Genomic DNA, 22,634 nt, shown 5'->3' on the forward strand with positions numbered 1-22,634 from the left:
GTCAGTATTCTGACACAGGAGGACATACGCTAGAACATGTATAGGTGGCATATATATATATATGCTGCCTAGCAACCACCTGGAATACCATAGCTACCATGTAGTAATCCCCATAGAGGAACCAAAGTAAGCCCCTAGAACATCCTAGCAAATGGATTCATGTCTGAATTGAATGTTTGTATAGCGCTGCCTGCTGAGGTTCCCCGTTCAGCCGTTTTTGGAAGGCAGTGTAGATGTATCCTTTGCTGCCTTACATATCCCATAATCCTCTGTGTCAGCACTAATGCGGTTAGGAAAAAATAGCAGGAGACACCAGCACTGTCAGGTGGGGGAGTTGAGACCAGTTTGGATACAAATACAACATTTTTATTTTGTTTATAAAAAGATTAGCATGTTAGCGTTCTCAAAGGACCTTTCTGGGGGTCTCAGGCAGTGACTTTTGAAACAGCACAGACAGCAAAGCATCGAGACAGCTGCCCTCAGTTTTGGACACAGCCAATAACAGCCATAAGAGTTTTGAGAATAATGAATATATAACACTGAAGAATGAATAAAGAAAGTAAGTGGGCCTAATCAATGGGAAGAAACACAAATAAGGAACTCAGAGTCTAGGACTGAACTATTCTGGTTCTGCAAGAACTCTAGTCTTTGTACTGAACTGAAAGGTTTGGCAGGTCCTGCTCTGGCTTTGGAACAGCCAGTGCTGACGATACCACTGCCAACTACAAGCAATGGTGCAAATCATTATCACACCTCTGAATACAATAAACAGTGTGAAAAATACTTTATTAAATCACACTTAGGACTCGTCAAGAGCCTGGAGGGATAAAATCATCACAATCACAATTTAAGTCTCATTGAGATGTGAGAATTTGCTTGACACATTTTTCCACAAGTAAAAAAAAAAATCAGTGGCACGTTGAAACAGTACTTTTTTTAAAGAAAAAACAAATAAACAAACAAACAAGAATGACACAATAGCTCCAAATTGAAATGCAAAACCAAAATTCAAGTGATCACCAAGACTCACAAAAATGTCATTCGTATAATTAAAATATAATCTAACCCACTACACACTTGGAAATCTTCTCCCATTGCAGTATTTCCTGTTGATAAACATTTGGTTTTGCTATAAAAATATATGGCTTTGATATATGGCAAACATTAAGTCTGTATTAAAGGTCTTTATTTTTTAAGGACTTTTATAATGAACTAAATAACTCAAACGTTGCATAACATTGTCAAAAAATCGAACGCTTTATATAACGGAATCATCTAGAATAAAAAAAATGACACAGGCATGAGTAATCACTTTCAGCCCATGTTGGATTTTTAGATGTCAGTAACACAACAGTCATAAAAATATCTAAATCACTACCATAAACAACACAGAAATCTTCATTTAAATGAGAAATGTTTGATCGTTCAGTCATAAATACTAAAGAAGGTGCTGGAAGATGGATGTAAGGAATCCAGGCTAGCTGGTTCAAACTGTTTTCAAGTATTGTTCTCAAGTCCTACAGGTGAAACTCCTGAAGTGGAGGAGTGTGTACTGGTTCCCTTCAGGAAGAGGCACAACCTCTTCTGAATATTTGGTCAAAACAAAGAAATACTCTTAAAATACTCGTCAATCAAAACGTTACCGAACACGTTGATACTCAACCACACAAACGGTTAAATCTGTAAGATCTGTATCAGTTTAAAACTATAATTTCCCAAAATACTCTTTACAGTCAAAACATCCACATCTATTTAAAACCCCACTGAGTTATTAACCGACAATCTCTCTACATTACGGTACATCTTTATGATATTTTGTAATATGTCGCTAACATATTCCAATATGTTCCATTCTCATGTTTCTCACTCCTCCCCCTCCACCACCATCACTTCTTCCTGATGAGTGATTTTATCCTCCGTTGGGTTGTCAGGCATTTGGTCGTTCTCCGGTGCCGCCCGGTCTGACTCTACGTCCAGCTCTTCAAAGGATGAGGCAGTAGAGCTTCTGTAGCTCCGCCCACTGTCCAGGTCAGACCCACTGAGCTCGGGTGAGTCCCGGTCTCGCCAGCTGTCCTGGTACAGGGTGGACGGGGTGTCGGACGGGGCGAGAGACGGATGTCGACTGTCTGAGGGGAGCAGGTAGCTCACGGAGCTGCACTCACTGTGGGAGTCTGCACCTGCATGTGTACACATACAAACATGGTTTTAAAAATGATTTACCATTTTTCCATTTATCAATTTATCAAAATACATACATAACAATTTAATTTCCTTAAAACAATTCTGATTTCCTTAAATGTCATGCGGCACAACTGACAACCGACTTTTATTCTGACATGCTTCTAATACGTTAGTAAGCCCAGTGTTATTATTATAATAAGGTTTATAATGATGTTATAATAACATATAACTTGAGGTCAAGGACAAACTTTTATACAGGTGTCCAAGCACAAAGGCCAGTTTATACATATTTTCAATAGGGATTTTATTTATAAAATGTATATATTTATACATTTTATACAGTTATAAACTATATATTTTCATAAAGCTATGAAACAAATGCCAACACACACACACACACACACACACACATATATATATATATATATATATATATATACACCGACCAGGCATAACATTATGACCACCTCCTTGTTTCTACGCTCATTGTCCATTTTATCAGCTCCACTTACTATATAGGTGCACTTTGTAGTTCTACAGTTACAGACTGTAGTCCATCTGTTTCTCTGATACTTTGTTAGCCCCCTTTTACCCTGTTCTTCAGTGGTCAGGACCCCCATGGACCCTCACAGAGCAGGTACTATTTGGGTGGTGGATCATTCTCAGCACTGCAGTAACACTGACGTGGTGGTGGTGTGTTAGTGTGTGTTGTGCTGGTACGAGTGGATCAGACAGAGCAGTGCTGCTGGAGTTTTTAAACACTGTGTCCACTCACTGTCCACTCTATTAGACGCACCTGCGTTGTTGGTCCACCCTGTAGATGTAAAGTCAGAGACGATAGCTCATCTGCTGCTGCACAGTTTGTGTTGGTCATCCTCTAGTCCTTCATCAGTGGTCACAGGACGCTGCCCACAGGACGCAGTTTCGGTTGGTGGACTATTCTCAGTCCAGCAGTAACACTGAGGTGTTTAAAAACTCCAGCAGCACTGCTGTGCCTGATCCACTCAGACCAGCACAACACACACTAACACACTACCACCACGTCAGTGTTACTGCAGTGCTGAGAATAATCCACCACCCAGATAGTACCTGCCCTGTGAGGGTCCATGGGGGTCCTGACCACTGAAGAACAGGGTAAAAGAAGGCTAACAAAGTATACAGAGAAACAGATGGACTACAGTCTGTAACTGTAGAACTACAAAGTGCACCTATATAGTAAGTGGAGCTGATAAAATGGACAATGAGTGTAGAAACAAGGAGGTGGTCATAATGTTATGCCTGATCTGTGTATATGTATATATATACTTGGATCCTTTTGTCTTAAAGATGTTACATTTTGGTTTCTATTGGTCCATCATGAAATTTTAACACATTGTAAAGGGCAGCTGGCATTTTCCAATTATGCCAAAAAATGAAAAACAGTATGTACTTACCTATATGTAATAATTTCCCAAGCCTAATCCGAAACCTAATCTTACCCTCAGTGCGCACAAATTAATAACTCATTCTGTTAGCCCAGAAGGACTGTTTTTCTGTCCACTTTTGTCCAGAAAATACCCGAAAACAAGTGCATTCTCACACACATGACTGTACTCATACATATAAGCACGCACATAACTGCACCAACAGGTCTACAGTGGGATGCACACATGTATGTAAACGCACAGACAAAAAGGCACAAACTCAGTCAGCGTGCAGGTGAATCTCAGTGTGTGAGGCTCACAGCTAACCAGGCCAAACAGGTAATTAAGTGCTGTGTATAAATTTCCTCTCTCATAAATCAGCACACTCCTGCGCGTTCGCTCAATAGAGCTCTGGCGCTCTATGTAGTCTGCCATTCCAGCGTTCCGTTCTCGGGTAACAGCTAGTTAATTAGCAGAACTTTCTGAAGTTCGCCGTGAGAGGTGTGTGTGTGTGTGTGTGTGTGTGTAGCTGTTGAATGTGAGACCTTTCAGGATAATTAGTGTTCTGTGGAGTCAAAAGACAATTGTGTGTATGTAAGGGAGTGTGTGTGTGTGTGTGTGTGTGTGTGTGTGTGTGTGTGTGTGTGTGTATTTGAGAGTCAGGCTGATGTGTTTGTGTGTGTCTACATGTAAGTGTGTCTGGGTGGCTGAGAAACACGAGACCTTTCCAGATAATTAGCGTTCTGCAGCCTCAGTAAACAGTATTGTCACACTTTTACTGTTTTTAATTGGAGAGAAGCATCATAGTGCTGACTCTAGACCTTCAGAAACGCGCCAAAGAAGGAGAAACGCTGGCCTGGTAACAGCATGATAATGAGGGCCAGCACACTCAGTTTTCAGACCCGAATAAACGCATTTACTTCAGCTTGACAACAAACGGCTAATGCTAGTTTCTTCTTTCGCCATACTTATAACTAACTTTCGTAACACTAACGTATCACCACTAGCTTTCTTAACACGACAGTTCACTCACAGCTTTCATTCATAGTTCCCACTATAGTGGTAACTATATACCACTTGTTTTCATTCATAGTTACCACTAGCTTTCATAAGCTAAGTACCATTAGTTTTCATAATGTTACTGAATGACTCAAAAAAAAGTACAGACACAAAAACTCTCCCGACTATGATGAAGTGTGTATGTACTGCTCTCACAAACACACAGGCACGCGTCACTTTCACAGTGATAAGCGACAGGGTGTGTCCTGCCTTCCAGCTGTTTCCTGCCTCCATCAGCACTTCACAGACAGACTGACGCTGGGTTCATCAGCCACCATATGTTTATTTATTTATATAATTCTGTCATGGCAACGTTACTGAGACTGACCACAGAGAGCACAAAAGGGGAGAGAGAGGGGCAGACAGTAGAGAGAAGAGAGAGGGAAAGGAAAAAGCACAGGTGAGAAGGAAATCTGGTTCTTCAGAATGCATCTATGCTAACGTTGGTGATGCAGCAAAAATATAAGACACTTTCACCCCTGGTCACATGTTTTGTTGATTTTCTAAGTGTAAATAAGTGAACGCACCCTCTACAGAGAGCAGACTACTGTACATTTTAATACACTATTATACACTATTACTGTTTATTTCCTACTCTTAACACAACGTGGGTAAAAATAAAACATAAAATGTGGCCTGTGCAAAAGTTAAGGCACATTTTATATTTTGTTTTATTTTTTTTCGATATATTAAACAATATATTTCAACAAATAAAAATCAGCAGAAAGGAGTCATATTTAAGTTCTCTGTAGAGGACTCTGTGAGAAACTTATTCTCACTTCAACCAAATCAACATACAAAATAGTAAGGGTGACCAGGGTGACCAAACTTTGCATCTGTCCCTGGGACATCTTGCCCCACATATATTGCCTGGGACAATATTAAAGGGGGCATTTTGCCCCATGTCTGGTGGGACATCTTGCCCCAAAGATCTAACATTACATTTATTTTTAAAGAAACAAAAAAAAGTTCCACATAAATCTACTCATATAATCCTTTTTAACAACTCTGCACAACATTTTTAGTAACTTTTCTTGTGTATTTTTGCATAAAGCACTGTCCAATGACAAAAGTTCAGGTTTGCTGACCCTCGACATTTTCTGGGGGGATAAGTCCCAGAAATGCAGTGATCCAGATGAAATTTCAGTATTAGTCAGATCATGACTATCCAGTAAATCTGATGAGTCTAGATTTGGGCTCGTCATTCGATCAGGAGAGAAAGTAAGGGCGTGGGATATCTTACCCTGATGTGTTTCTTCCCCAAGTTACCCTATATATCACAACATTTAGTCTTTCTTGGCATGCTCAGTATTGGGGAAGCTACTTTAAATGCATGTAGTGTGGTTAACTAAAGCTACTTAAAGCTGTTCAAACTACTTTGTGAAAAAATGATCAAATTTACAACACAGATGTGAAATTATAACAAAATACAATACAAAAAATCACATACTAGCAAAAAATGCCACACAATTAAGTTTATTGCAAATAGAGTCCATTTGTCATGGTTTGTCATAGGTCATATATAAACCAACAAAAAATAAAAAAATACCCCACTATTCATGGAAATGTGCAAGGAATGCCAGCTTTTTATGGCCCAAAATCGTTTGTAATTTCAGTAATTAACTACACAAAAATGGCAAAAAAAAAAGTAATTTAACTACTTCAATCATTCAAATATGAATGTAGTTGAACGACCAGCATCCTACAGCGAATTGTAGCTAAACTACTAGTTAACTACTAATGTTGCTCACTACTCCCCAACACTGGGAATGCCACACTTGAAAAGGCTATAAAACACTATAAGCTCATTGAGTTTAATTCAATCTCTGCAAAAATAATGAAGAAACACTTTGGTATAAACATTTGGTAAAAATAAATAAAATTCAATTGCTATACAGTCGTACTAAAAAGTCTGGGTGCCCCTGGTCAAATGACATGTTTCATGTTTTGTTGAGTTTCTACGTGATAATAAGTTAACACATCCTCTACACTGTGAAATAAAGGTTCTGTTCAGGTACATTTTTCATTCATCAAGGTACAAACAATGCAAATCTCCCCTCAAAAGTACAACAGTGGTTTTAAGGTCCAGTTGTGAACCTTAAAGTTTTTTCCAGGTAAAAAGTTTGTATTTGTACCTTTTCATAATCTAATGTTTTAAAACAGAACAATAAAATAAAAGCCTGGAGACGAGACGGGGTGTGTGGAGTCAGTACAACTTAGAAAATATAATTTCAGTGGATTATGGTACAATTATGTTCCCTGACTAAAGGTGCTGAGATGGACCCTTGAGGGTACCACCCCAGTGACAGGAGGGGAACTGCCCCAGTGACAGTTTTATACTTTTCTGCACATTTTAAGGCACGATTACTGAATTTAACCATATTTTAGGTTTTTCCATATGTTAAACTCACATAAAAAGAAACTGTACATTAAAATGTGATGAAGTGTGTTGGAGGGTGTGTTAATTTATTTTCACTTAGAAGTCAAGACGTGTCATTTTACTAGGGGTGTACAAACTTTTGCATTTGAGTGTACACTGGTTGTTGATGTCTGTACTTGGACAAAGTCTGTCGTTTTCCATCCATGCAGTTGTTCGGTGGTCTAGAAGCACTGTTAGCCATCATACACTCTAAATAAGAATAATTCATCATAATATCACTAAGAAATTGTCCTTTCCAATTTACGCTGCATTTTTTTTTGCATAAACACAAATCGTCCAGCTGGTTGTGATTAATGTGATCTGTTTAGTTTTAAAAATGTAGTCCTTCCAGGCTTTGACGAGTCCAAACTGACGTGCAGGATGTCCAGCTCGGAGACAGTTCCACGGCAGCTCCCTCATTAAACATTCATCCATTTTTGCACACGATGTCTGTCGCTGCGGGGACGTGTGCTAAAATGTATAAATTGATCTTGCTGATTCATTCTCAGCGCAGGCGTCTGCGTTTGTGTGATCAGAAGACATGTTAATATAGTCATGGCTGGAAAAACATCCTCAGCCACCATCAAAGTGCTGAACCAATGAGAAATCTACAGAACACTTCGAGTGATGAAAGAGCAGCACTTTCCTACGACGCTTTGAGGCCTTGGAGAAACATCACTTTGTAACCCTTGAGTCGCCAGAGAAAGTGAACTGATAACATGTTCTCACATAAAGACATCAGTTCTCGTCCTCAGAGGGTTAACATGCAGCATTTCAGCCTCCCACTTTAATTTATCAGTGCTTCTGGGTAGCTGGGTAATTTTAGGGCCAATCCCATTTCTTATTTTTACCCCTACCCCTTGTTTTCGAGTGTCACCTTGCCCCTTAGAACTGAGTTACAAGGGGTAGTGGTTGAAGTCTTCCCTACGAAATGGGACCCTCAAATAAAAAAGAACATTACTTCATTAACAGATATAATAATGCAAATGGTGGACAATATTCTAGAACAGTGTGAATGGAGGAGAACCCCAGAATAGTGTGAATGGGTAGGAGACTCTAGAACAGTTAGAGTGGAGATAACATTTAAGAACAGTGTGGATGGGGAGATCGCTCTGGAATAGTACGAACAGAGGAGAACATTCTAGAACTGTCAATAGAAAGAACAGTTTAGAACTAGAACACTGACAATGGAGAGAACATTCTAGAACAGAGTGAAGGGGAAAAACATTCTAGAACAGCGTGAATGGGGAAGAAACCAAGAACAGTGTGAACATCTAAGAACCGTGTGGATGGGGAGAATGTTCTAGAACAGTATGAACAGGGGCAAACATTCTAGAACTGTCTGAATAGGAAGAACAGTCTAGAACAGTGTGATTAAGGGAGAACATTGTAGAACAGTGTGAATGGTGAGAACATTTTAGATCGTCCTGAAACAGCGAGAACTTTAAAGAGGAGTGTGAATGGGGAGAACATTCTAGATCTATGCATTAATGAGCTAGAACATTCTGGAACAGTGTGAAGGGGCAATACTGGGAAAACTGGACTCTTGGTGGAACATTCTAGTGACCACAGCATTGCTGCTCCAGCGCTGTTTCCTATTCTAAGACATGGAATGTCCAGTTTGCCGTTTTCCGTTTAACCAAATGCTGGGATGCTGTTTTATTCCGGTATATTTACTGCATATGGGTCGTGGTCACTAGCAGAAGCTGTACACTGTGGGAGCGGTCAGCAGGGAAGAGCCGTGTAAAAACATTCACACAAACAACACCCACAACCTGGAACCTGGACTGTGTTATGGAGATAATTACAACACCTCTCTGGTCCAGTTATGTTAGTTTATATAAAACCTTCCACAGACTGAAGAGTGGCAGACTGACCGGTGGGGTCAGCACACCTACGAGAGCGCGCACACACACACACGCAGCGGGACAGCTGGTGTGTACAACACGTCCTCCGGCTCCTGCTGAGAGGATCTATCAAACCTCTCACTCTCCCTCACACAAACAGAGCAGCCAGGCTTTTTTATTCCACTCTACAAGTTCCAGCACCACTGGACATCCACAATCACACTACACTCTCAATGTGAAGGTCCCAAAAAGGGTTCCGCACAATTGCATAGAAGAACCATTTTTGGTTCCCTAAAGAACCCTTCAAGGGATGGTTCTTTAGAGCACCATTTTTTTAAAATGAGATGTGCGAGTGTGACGAATCTTTTTAAAGTTTAAAGAACCTCCACATAATGTAAAAGTCAAATGATCAGTATAATTAAATGGTTCAGATGAAAACAGAGTCATTCAGAGTGGTTTGCATGGTGTGAAATGCTCCGTTCTACAGAAACAGAGTCAGAACTGTTCACAGTGGTGGTGATAGGAACCAGACATCCACCACTAAAGCTCTCTTACATACATAAAATGGTTACAAATACACCACCTGATACCAGAGACACTGTTTACGATAGTTTTGCGATACGATTTTGGCCTAAAACGTATTTAATTCTTTTTCTAGCCATGGTGGAGGGCTACACGCAGGGCAAAATAGTATCCAAACCATAGTTTTTCAGATTTATCTCCATTTTACAATCATCAACATTACATTTGTCACTCAGAAGACACGTGTAGGTTCACTGATGGTTCTGGATAGTAAATAAAATGGCTATATTTGTGTTGTAGTCATGGCAACCTCTGGTTCCATTCACCACCACTGTAAAGAAATCTTAGTCTCTACAATCAACCACTTCACATCAAACCACTCTGAATGGCTTTGTTCACATCTTTACCACTGAATTACACAGAAAAGGTGAAAAAAATGAAAGTGGTACAGAATTTTTTATGTGAAAGCATAATCTCACAAAAATGATTTGTTATTATTATTTCGACATAATATTTTATGTTTTGAAATAAAAAGGTGATAGCAGGTGACTTTTTTCTATTCTACCTGGCAGAAATGGGCCAAATTAATCCACTCTTCAGTGCTGTACCTCGCTCCGGCTTCACAGATAGAAATCACTTGAGAAATACAGCTTTGCAGACTCACGTGGTTATTTAATTGGAAATGACCTTCATGCAAATAAAATAGGGGGCAGCAAACAGGTATATTTTGTTTTTAAATGAGTCAGATTTGCTTTACTTTTGATAAAATAACATAAACAATAGTACCAACTGTGTCTTTGTCTTCCTTAAGTGATTAAAATCGCCCCCGGGGTGGTTGGTAAGCACGCACGTCTTCATTTTCCACGGTACAATGGATCAGCGTGTGGAGATTTCTGTGCATACTTTTTTTACCTATCACTGTATTAAAGAAGCACCTTGCTGCCTTTATTATTGGCTGTGATCGTTTCTGAGCGTGTGTGCATATACACTTAAAATGCAATCGATATGGAAACACTTATTATTGTTTTTTTTTTGTTTTGTTCTTTTTTTCCCAATTTTCTTCCCTAATTTAGACGTCTCCAATTCCACCCCTAGTTATTACTCCCCGAGTCACACAATTCCACCAGCGCTAGGAGGGTGAAGACTAGCACAGGCTTCCACCGTGACCTGTAAAGCGCCACTGCATCTTTTAGAACTGCCGCTCTCGCAACGTCACTGGACAGCCAAACGCGCTCGGAGGAAAGCTGTCAGCTGACAGACACCAGCGCTGACTAGCATCGCGCTGAGTGATGGGGGGACCATCCTACCCATCCAGAGAGAGTGAGGCCAGTTATGCTGTCTTGGTCTCCCAGCCACGGATGCCGTTAACAGTGATCGAACTTGTGGTCTTCTGAAGATATGGCCAATGCTTAGACGGTTGTGCCACTTGAGAGCCCTATTACTGATTTGTTTAATCAGAGTAACACTGACCATTGGCTGTGTGTGCATCATATTCCTAATTATGTGTTTGTTCATAATGGATGTCTATAACAAAAAGTAAAAATCTACAAATTTTCCGCTTTGTTGTTACACATTATTTGTCAACGAAAAATGCAACAACAGCATTAAGAAGTCAAGTCATTAAAGGAGAAGAGTGGAGTAAAAGGCACTAAAGGTTTAGAGGCAATACCAACGATCGACCCCTCAGAACCAATATTTTAATCCAACAGATTAATCGCGAGGGGAGGAACTTACCGGTGATGTCCGTCCTCCTGTCCTCCTCTGACTCCTCCCCTTCCTGTGGTCTCCGCGGAGCCTCTCGGACCTCAGGCACATAGAAATCCCCCTGCCTGGCCAGCGGGCTCATGTAGTGGATCAGCTGACCCCTGTAGATCTCCAGGAACGGGTGAGCGCAGAGCTTCCTCTCCTGAGAGAGAAAGAAAGAGAGAGAGAGATAGAGAGAATGAACAGGTCGCTCCATAATGAACTCACCCTGGAGCCACAGCTCCAATGAAAAGAGTAACAGCTCCATAATTATCAAGCATCTCGAAGGACGACTGCTGATGTAGGATCAGCTCCACCTGTCCAGCTGTAACGATGCTGCTGAAAAACTGCTCCTGTTTCAGTGCTCTGAATTAGTTTAATCAACATATGCTCTTCACAATAAAAGCACCAAAAGGGTTCTTTGGAGTAACGATATAGGAGATATAGGGGGCTGGTTGTCACGACAGTGACGACTGCTTCCATTCTTCTCAGGAGACTTGATTTCAGTTTTTGAAAGAAATCGGCATCAGCAAAATCTTTTTCCACACCTTTGAAGTTTAGTCTCAGAAGTTGGTTGCACTTTCTGCTTTGCATGACCCAAGTAATCTCAAACACATACAATAATGTTGAGGTCTGGACTCAACTGGGGTGGTCAGTCCATTGTTCAGCTTCTTTGTTTGATGTGTCCGTCTCCTTTTCTCAGTGAGGTTCTTCTTGACAGCTACACATCCTTTCAAACCCACAGCACTGAGTCGTCTTCTCACAGTGGAAGGATGGACAGAAACACCTGTGGATGTTTTCAGATCTGAAGCAGTTTCATTTTCTCCTCTCTCTCAAAGATGGAAGCTTTAAGTGCTGTTTATCTGATGGGGGCAGTTCTGGTGTCTACCAGGTCTTTCAGGCGGTTGTTAGGAGGCCCATTTTCTCTGCTTTTATTATTATTATTTTTTTGAAAACTCCAGTTTTGGAAACCCCTCTTTTTAAACTTATTTTCATTTGACTTTCTCCTTCTTTATCCAACTATATAATCTGAAATCTAATCTCCTCAGAAATATCTCCAGAAAAACTAATAACTTATAATTAATGACCATATTCAGTGGAAAATAAAGTACTAAACTAAAGTACTGTGTAAGAATATTTAAGTAGTATATTGTTATAGAAGTAGCTTTACTTTCATGCAATTTAGTGATGACAATGCAAAAGAATGTTAGCTTGTACGTACCACGTATGTAGCAATATTCATATTTCACACCTAATAACCCGTCTGGAACATGTTTGTTTACCACCGGATGTGATATGGGTGATTTCCAAAAATGCCGCTGACACTCAGGAAGTCTCCCTGACACTATAGGTGCTGTTCTTGCAGGCTGCTAATGCATATATGTGTACAGCTATAGTGTCAGACAAACTCACCGAGCTCAGTGTGAAGCAAAACAGCTGGAGAGAGAAAGACCATGTGAAAGAGAGGGAGAAAGAGAAAATAAGAGAGAAAGAGTACATGTACCTCACTGACTAATGTCTGTTAGTAAGTGTCCACCCCCTCACCACTCTCTCTCTCTCTCTCTCTCTCTCTCTCCCTCTCTCTCTCTCCTTTGCTCTTTTCCTCAACCTCCCACTCTTTCCTTGTGATTCCTTGCTCTGCTTCGTAGAGGGTAATAATCTTGCTCAGCCACCTCTCCTCACTCTCTCTCTCTCTCTCTCTCATAAACACAAGGTCTCTCACCCTGAGGATGTCATTATGTTGCCTTTTTTTTACCACTCTCACTTCTGTTATCTCTCACACACTCCGGCACACCCCCCACCACCGATACACACACACACACACACACACACACACACACACACACCCACACACTTCAACAGAGAAAAAGATCAGAGTGTTAATGCTGAAATGATCAGAGTTGTTTTTTCTAAAACAGTCTCGCTCTGTCTGCCCCATTTCCATGATAGATCTGACAACAGTGCCTCTATAATAACTACAATGCTGTATCTATGGGAGTTTCCACCACTGGTATATATCACTGCTGTCGGAACTTCATATCTCCAAAATACTAACTTTACAGAAGAAGGAAAAAACATACTTTGCTTTTAATGTAAGTCAATGGAACAAGATGTTTTGTCCAAGTAATTCTGGGCCGTTTCTTTTGGTCCAATGATCTTGATATATATATATATATATATATATATAGCTAAATGAGGTGTCTCCACACTAGATTTAATGCTGCCTTCGACTTGGCTCAGAAGTGGGCATTATGTCATTTTCAACTTCTGCACATTCCAACGATAAAATGGGAAAAACATGGACGCCTCCATAAAAAACCGAGTATTGCTTGCAACGTGCTAGCCAGCTAAAGATAGTGATATGATACAACTTTAACGTTCCTGATGTATTTCCATTTCTGAAACAGTTAAGCGTTACAGATTTAACCAACAACTGTGTCCGTATGTTAACTGATCTAAAGCAAATTGGTTCTTTACCACTGTTGACGATGTGAGCAGATTAATGTTCTGTCACTTCACACAGCACAATGAGGGTAATTTTAGAAAAACAGCATTAATTTTTCTTTAAAAATTTAAACAGCTGACTCCCAGAACCCAGACGCTATTGCTGAACTGAAAAATGACACCACATCTTCCAATTTAGCTACTTTAGGCTTGTACAAGATAAATACAATATAAAATTAATTATAAAAAAGACAGACAGTTGAGACCTCTGGGGGGCTTAACCAACATCTAGTAAAACGTACATTATGCTACAAAGCTACAATAAGTTTTGAGGATCTGGCGACCTCTCTGGCGGAAACATGTAACTGCACGCAACATGAGGAAAAACATTTAGTAATGGGGGATGTGCTTCGAACCCCTTCCCCGAGGGGATGAATCTGACGATTGTAAGTGTGTTAAAGAGTCTTCAGAGAGAACTCAGTCAAACCTTGGTGAAGGACGTGTTTTCTGAGGACGCATGTGAATTATCTGCTGTTGTTATCATATCTTCATCGGTATAATGTTGATTTTGCATGTGAGACCTAAACATTAAGCTGGACCTTCTTTTTGAGGCTGTGCGTGTGACGTTAATTTGTAAAGACGTATGACGTGGTCTGCGAGATCTAATCCGACACCTCTGACTTTTATTGTAATAATGTGTATTATTTCAGGTTTTACAGGGCACACACACCATATTTTAAGGTGTTAACTCAGTAATTCTACTTCTTTCAATGTAACATAGTCCAGCTTTAAAAAAATTAGACCATTTGGTTGACCAACAACATAAAAAGACTGTTTTTGGTCTCACTTTATTTGGATATTCCACTACAGACGTTCAAATTGTTAACAAACTATCTGTTGAAACTCAGTTGATTCTAAACAGTGGTGGGGTTAGGGTTAGGACTTGGACCAGGGTTAGAGTTGGGTTTAAGTTTTGGGTTGAGGTTAAGGTTAGGGTTAGGATTAGGATTAGAGCCAGGTTTAAAGTTAAAGAAAATTATGGTCAGTTTAGAAGATATTTAGTTGAATGTAACTTGAAAGTACATTAATTATCTAAAACGAATCTAAAGTGGACTATTCAAATAAAGTATTACCCTATTTTTTCCCAGCTGATACATACGATGTCTTCTAACATACTGATATCTGTCTTTTCACACAGCACAGTAATATCTGTATCATTCTACCAGAACTGCCAGAACACAGTCCTAACCCCCTAACTGCTATCCGTGCTTCTGTACCAGCAGAGTGCACTTTAAATTGGCCTATATTACCATATGTTGTCGACGCGTTCCAAAAAGTAAACACAATGCACTGCAATATATTTTGCATGTATTACATTTAGTGTGCGGCGTGCAGCGTGCAATACGACCAGCCACAATCTCAGCTTCATGAGCATGACTCACAGCCACGACAATACATAAACATCTGATTCATAAATATACATAAAGCATTAAATATTCACGGCCTCAATCAGGACTGGCTGGAACAGCCACAGTCTCCTCAGGACTAGAGCTGCGAGTTTATTAAACGAGAACATAATAAACGTATATATTGTACATTTTAGTGGATGCAGACTTATGTCTTTGTACATGCAGTTTGAAAGCCACAGTTATTGCAGTAGCAGCTTTCAACCGGAGCTTTAATTCACTAGCAGTCTCCAGAGGTTGGGCAGATTGGCCTAGCAGTGTTTCAGGGAATTCAGTGTTTCAGGATTATGCTCGAAGTCTGGAGGTAAACATTCCGGATGGCCAAAATGGCAAAAACAACTCAGCTACAAACACTCCCAGCAGAAAAACTGGAGCACCAATGTAGAATTAAGTACTTCAGCTTTTTCCTTCTTTGCTTCAGCTTCAGATGTCGAGCGACTGTTCCTTTGGCAAAGCATCAAGCTATTTTTATATCTATTAATACTTTGTCAGCATTAGAAAACGAACAAAGACACTGTATTATGGAGTTTTGTTCACAAGTTTCTGATATCAATACCTTTGACACCTACCAATAGAATGCAATATAAATTCCTAAACAATACTTTGGTCAATACTTTCTTTTAACTAAGTGGGTGTGGCTTAAACCAGAGATGAATGTGAGGTGCTGGAATTCAGTATGTCTGGATTACAGACCAGTCAAGCAGAGCCGACATTAATAACTTGCAAATGGGATGCAAATTAGACAGCGGCCAATCAGCATCGCAGATTTTGAGCCAAACATTTTTGGCTCACTGATGCTTCGACTGACTAGTTAAGTATTGAAATTTAATACTGAACGACACAGAATGTTTCAATACTCAGTAGTAGTATTGAGTAATGCGGTCAATGTCATAAACGTACTGAATTTTGATACCCAAGTTCCCACAACACACCTTAATATGTATTTTCCTACAATTTGTTTAATTCTTTCTGACTCACAGCTCATTAAAGAAGAGTAGATTCTAAACTTTAAGTCCAGACCACATTTGTGTTTGTAAGCAGAAGAGAGGATATTTTATTATGATATAAATTTGCTATAAAGATATGGCTGTGTGTACAGTCTTGTTCTGCAAAAAAATGAAGACCATCTTTATACCATGGCTGCCCAAAGTTGGCCTGTGGTTTTGCCATATGGACAACGGATATGGACAAAAGTATTGGGACATCTACAGGAGCTTTTATGATCCCATTCTAAATCCAAGGGCATTAATATGGAGTTGGCCCCTCTTTGCAACTATAACAGCTTCCACTCTTCTGGGAAGATTTCTACAAGATTTTGGAGAGTGTCTGTGGGAAATTGTCCCCATTCATTCAGAAGAGCATTTGTGAGGTCAGACAATGATGTTGGACGAGAGGGTCTGGCTCACAATGTCCGTTCTAGTTCATCCCAAAAGTGTTGGACGGGGTTGAGGTCAGGGCTCTGTGAGGGCCAGCCAAGTTCTTCCACACCAAACTCACCCAGTCATGCCTTTATGGACCTTGCTTTGTGCACTGGGGCTCAGTCATGCTGGAACAGAGAAGGTTCTTCCCCAAACGGTTCCCACGAAGTTGGAAGCGTACAATTGTCCAAAATGTCTTGGTGCTGAAGCATTAAGACTAAGGGTTCTAGGCCAACCCCTAAAAAAACCCATATCATTATCCCTCCTCCTCCAAACTTTACAGTTGGTACAGTGCAGTCAGGCAGGTGACATTTTTTCACAAATTGTGGTAAAGGCAGACTGCATGGCTAGGTGCTTGATTTAATACCCCTGTGGCAATGGGACTGAATGAGATACCTGAATTCAATGATTAAGAGGTCTGTCCCAATACTTCTGTCCATATAGTGTATTTCATTTGTGTGGAACTGGATCTACACATTCAGTGCATTTCATATTACACTCAATTTTAGAACCATTCACACATATTTCTAGTAATTTACACTGTGGTCACTGGGACTGTAAGGGTTAAAGAGGTATTAGGCCCAATATCACCTGGGCTTCATCCTGAATCCACACGCAGCTGCATAAATCACGGCAGAATGATATGAACTTTAAAGTAGCACGAAGTAGAAAAGGCAGGACGTGAAATCCAAACAGAACAGATCAAACAAATTCCTGCACTGAGACTCGAATCAACTTCTGACAAATCCTGCTAGAAGACTGACAGCTTCCACTGACAGAGGCTGTGTGTAGTTATAAAACAATGACAGGAGAGGGACGATTACACTGCTAGGCTGGGGACGAGGCACAATTAAACAAAAATGACAAAAAAAAAAACCCACTTACAATCCATTTTTCACTTATTACTTCTTCCAGGTCTCAAAAGGGCACCAAGAGGAGTTATAATGAGCAGATGAGGAAGGTCTATTGACTCATTGACCCATGCTATATGTAACTCTGAAGCCATTTATCATTATTGATAGAAGAGACTCTTTTTGTTTCGGGCAACAAAACACCAACGAAATGCTGACAGCACAAAATCCATAAAGAGAGCGTGTGGGATTTCTCCAGAGGGGTTTCGTAACTGCTTTGTGGGTTGTTTTATTGAGTTTGGAGATTTACATGCTCTATATCTCCAGGAAAACCCCTAGAGCTCTTCCTCGCTCTCCTCATCGTCATTTATTAGAGTCCTTTTTATATGTCGCATCTTTATACACTGGAGAAAATGCATGGAATATCCACATGAATTAAAATATATTCTATCTACACAATTAGGTGTTTAAGTTTTGAGATTTTAGCCTATATTTTTTACTCCATTCATGGCGGAGGGGTACATGCAGGGCGTTGTGAGGCAGAACAGCCCCCACAAAACTTATTTTTTTCAGATTTATGACTATTTCACGTCATCAACATTGCATACAGAAGGTCAGAAGACATGTGTAGGTTCACTGGAGGTTTTGGATAGTAAATGAAATACATATTTGGGTTGGCTATATTTGGGTTGTAGACATGGTGATCCCTGGTTCCAAATCACCACCACTGTAAGTCTGTGAGTTTGAATCTACAGTAAACCATTTAACATCTATCTGAATGACTTTGTTTACATCTCAACCACTGAATTATGTAGAAATACAGAATTTCACTGTTTAATTATCCACGGAATCATCATTTATAGGGTAATTTCTATTGGGAGGTGCCTGTCCCAAAACCTAACCCCTACATTTCAACATGACAAAAATATAATAATATAATTTTCCAATTTTTTAAAAAGATCTTTTGATATCTTTTAAAGTGAAGCTGAAAGATTTAGATTTAACACTAGTTTAATCTCTAAATAAAAACTTTATTCAAAAAATGCTGTCTCATGTTTTCATGTCACTACCAACACAGAGAGTTTTAGTTAGTAGGTGGAGCCTTATTTTGGCCACACCCCAGCATTTTAGACTACAGCAGACCATATCACATCCACTCTGAATGACTTTGTTTACATCTCAACAACTGAATTATGTAGAAATACGGAATTTCACTGTTTAAATACTCAAAGAATCATCATTTAAAGGGTAATTTCTATGTGGGGGGGGTCTGAGAGAAAAATATAATAATATAATTTTCCATTTTTTAAAGATCTTTTTGCTTCTTTTAAACTGAAGTCGAAATACTTAGATTTAACATGGGTTTAATCTTTAAATAAAAACGTCCCGTGTTTTCATGTCACTACTGACACACAGAGTTTCAGTCCGTAAGCAGAGCCTTATTTTAGCCACGCCCCTGTACTTCAGAGCAGGAAGCGAGACTGCATCCCTGCCCCTCATGGCCACATGGTGAGCAGTTAGATCCCATTTTTTTGTGTCCCAAAGTCTGAAAATCAGTGTGGAACATTAAGAATCATCATTACTGAAACATATTTTCTGCAATTAAGTAATTTTTGTGTTTTAATGAAAAATATGATGATTTTATGTGTACAGCTGTTCAATTCTGTGTTTGCTGGTCATGTACTAGCTAGCGTTTTTGAGTTTTGAGCTAAAATTGTCACCACTGAAACAGTCACTGTGTCATGACATGGTACCGTTACGACTGTTTCGTTAGTGATGAAATGGAACGTTCAGTTATTTGTTTTAATGAAATAAACATAATTAAGATACAGCATCACTCAAAGCAAAATGATTTTATGAGGGAGTCAGTTAAAAGACCAAAATGAGTTCTGAACTCTGAACTAAAGTCTGTAGAATGATTCATATACTCATTGTTTCGTAATGGATCAAATATCCCAAGAAAGGTCAGTTATGTTACATGCAAAGTCCACATTGTATAACCCCTCTATCCCAGTGTGTCCACTGCTTCGGTCCACACCAATAACACATCAACACTGCTATCAGCCTCATCTTCCAGCACCATTCCACCGACAGCCAGCGTCTGTTTCATATTCAAATCATTCTGTCTGGATAACAGACAACACCATGTACTTCACTGATACAATCTGTCTTCAGGAAGCGCCTGGAGGAAACAAACAAGCAAAAAAAGTAGATTCAAAAGCAAAGAAAACAAACAGAGAGAGGGAAATCAGGGCAAAAATAGGAGGCTGGAAGCAGAACTGAGGCGGGAGGAAGATAAAAAGGCCTCTCGGTTTCTCAACCAGAAGCTGAAAGAAAGATTTGTTTGCTCTTTTCTACCTCACGTCCCTTTAATTACCATCTACTGACACATATATGCCCCCTACCACTCAGAGAGAGAGAGGGAGAGAGAGAGAGAGACAGAGAGAACAGAGAGAGAAAAGGGAGTGAGGGAGAGAGAGAACAGAGAGAGAGAGAAAGAGAGAAACACAGAGACACAGAGAGAGAGAGAGGGAATAGGGAGAAGAGAGAGACACAGAGACAGAAAGAGAAAACAGAAGGAGAACAGAGAAAAAAGAGAGAGAGAAAGAGAGAGAGAACAGAGAGAGAGAGTGAGAGACAGAGAGGAGAGAGAGCGAACAGAAGGAGAGACAACAGAGAGAGAAAGAGGGAACAGAGAGAGAAAGGGAAAAACAGTGAGAGACAGAACGAGTAAGAGAGAGAGAGAGAAAGAGAGAGACAGAACAGAGAAAGATAGAGGGGGGAGGGATCAGAGAAAGAGAGACAGAGAATAGAAAGAACAGAGAGAGACACAGAGACAGAAAGAGAGAATAGAAGGAGAACAGAGAAAAAAAGAAGAGAGAGAAAGAGAGAGAGAACAGAGAGAGAGAGTGAGAGACAGAGGGGAGAGAAAGAACAGAAGGAGAGACAACAGAGAGAGAGAACAAAACAGAGAGAGAAAGAGAAAAACAGAGAGAGACAGAACGAGTAAGAGAGAGAGAGAACAGATAGAGAAGGAGAACAGAGAGAAAGAGAGAAAGAAACAGGCAGAGAGGAAGAGAGAGAACCGAAGGAGAGACAACAGAGAGAGAAAGATGGAACAGATAGAGAAAGAGAGAAAGAAACAGAGAAAGAGAAAGAACGAGAGAGAGAGATAACAGAGAGAAATGAGAAAAAAAGAAACAGACAGAGTGAGAGAGATAACAGAGAGAAAGAGAACACAGAAAGAGAGAAAGAAACAGAGAGAGAGAGAACGAGAGAGATAACAGAGAGACAGAAAAAGAGATGGAATAAGAAAGAGAAGGAGATAACACAGAGAGAAAGAGAAGAGAAAGAGAGACAGTGAGAGAAAGAGAGAGAGAACAAGAGAGAGACAGAGAGTAGAGAGAGAGAGACAGAGCAAGAGAGATAACAGAGTGAAAGAGACACAGAGGAGAGAGATAACAGAGAGAGAGAGAGAAAAAGAGAGGGAATAAGAAAGAGAGAAAGAGTGAGAGAGAGAGAGTGAGAGAGAGAGAGAGAGAGAGAGAGAAAGAGAGAAAGAGTGAGAGAGAGAGAGAGAGAGAGAGAGAGAGAGAAAGAGAGAAAGAGTGAGAGAGAGAGAGAAAGAGTGAGAGAGAGAGAGAGAGAGAGAGAAAGAGTGAGAGAAAGAGAGAAAGAGTGAGAGAGAGAGAGAGAAAGAGAGAGAGAGAGAGAGAGAGAGAGAGAGAGGCTGGGATTCCTTGTATTGCTCTTCAATGTTCCCAGATTAGGGTTCTACGCAGATCCGCTCCTCTACGCCCGTCTGATCTCAGCCTGGTGTAAACGGTAAATCAATTATCATTTGACATTCTCAGCCGGGAGCACCAGAGCTGTATACATCATGCTATGCAGATTTATCCCAGCCTGTAATGGCTGTTTAGTTTTTAACACATACCCACACAGAGCGCGAGGGACTAAAGACTCAACAAAGGACGGCGGTAAACGCAGCGAAGCAGACCGACAGCTCCCAAAATGATCAGCATATTTATAGAGGAATGGAAGAGGCACTGTGAAAGAAAAAAGGACAAAAATGTATTCACGCTCACTCTGATGAAGACAAGACACGGGTTAATCAGCTGAGCAGGGGGTGAAATCTGGCATGGCTTAAATAAAACGCAGTGGGTGTAGAGATACACTAGAGGCCTGCTACACGACCCAGGCCTGAAAACCTTGGGTTTCGGGGCGGATTCAACATCAGGCTCAGGTCGGGATCAGGTATTCTTTTAATGAGTGTTTTTTTGTAGTAGATCTATAATGTAAATTTAACACATTCTCATGCATTTTCCAACAAGGCTGGTCTTACTAACTGTTCGCCACGGATGAAATAAAAAGAAAGCCACAAAAGCAGAATTGTTATGATTGTGATTTTAAGGTGCAATCTGTAATATTTCTAGTTTAAAAAAGTAATTAACTAAAATTATCAACATAATGTGAATAAATAACAGTTTTGATGTTATATCAAAGATGCCTATGTATTGTGCTGCAGAGATATCTCTGGAAGTTAGCATGCTAACCAGCTAGCCCCAGCCCATCCTTTCTCATAATACCACTTTGTATCTCAAGAGGTGACAGTGAGTTGCAGTAGCATTAAGTAAATGCAACGATGGCTGAAGCTCTTGGCAAGCGACCATTATTACCACCACCACTTGCAATGTTTCTTCTAGACTGGTAAGTAAACAGCTTTTAATGCTGACATTGGCTATTTAGCGATAGCGATTTAGCGAGGAGTGAAGAGTATGAGTATGAATTCTACAGGTTGCGTCATCTTACATATTGAAACTTTAATGCAATTATTTTATATAAATTATGCTCAAATTCTATACATTATGCCAAGAACACCAGCACATCCATTTTTTCTGGTTTGAGGCTTCAATATACTGAATGGGTCCCAGACAGCCAGTTCATGAGCCCTGCATTATTAGGTTCAACTTCCCCACTTAAAACTTAAGACAAATTTGAATAATCTAGGAGATAATTAAAACTGCAACTCTAACGATTCCAAAATTGCACTCTCTTAAATTGCAATTTCGCTATGAAATCAATGAACTGTTGAGCCCTATAGGAATATCATCGTAGAAACATTATGACCTGGTCATTACATCAGATAAAAAGCACACTGGTCATGTATGGAGCAGTACTTTGACCTATAATTGTAGGAGAACCAGCAGCCAGTGACGCTACAACAAAAGTTCAGCATAAGCCCTAACAATAGTACAAAGCAAGGCTACTGTTGACTGTAAA

The 22,634-nt window shown here is 40.0% G+C and overlaps 1 protein-coding gene across 1 annotated transcript in view; it reads right to left on the reverse strand.

Annotated features, from left to right (window-relative positions):
* Nucleotides 1-767: 767 nt before the first annotated feature.
* Nucleotides 768-22,634, reverse strand: part of LOC118799806 (testis-expressed protein 264) — an 85,356-nt gene continuing 63,489 nt past the window's right edge. The window contains exons 3-4 of the mRNA XM_036559855.1: nt 11,166-11,337; nt 768-2,177 (exon numbers count right to left, since the gene is read on the reverse strand). Coding sequence (XP_036415748.1) covers nt 1,864-2,177; nt 11,166-11,337 — 486 coding nt within the window. The 3' untranslated portion in view covers nt 768-1,863. The remainder of the gene's footprint in view (nt 2,178-11,165; nt 11,338-22,634) is intronic.

This window comes from Colossoma macropomum, unplaced genomic scaffold, assembly GCF_904425465.1.
Source record: "Colossoma macropomum unplaced genomic scaffold, Colossoma_macropomum, whole genome shotgun sequence".
NCBI classification, from domain to species: domain Eukaryota; kingdom Metazoa; phylum Chordata; class Actinopteri; order Characiformes; family Serrasalmidae; genus Colossoma; species Colossoma macropomum.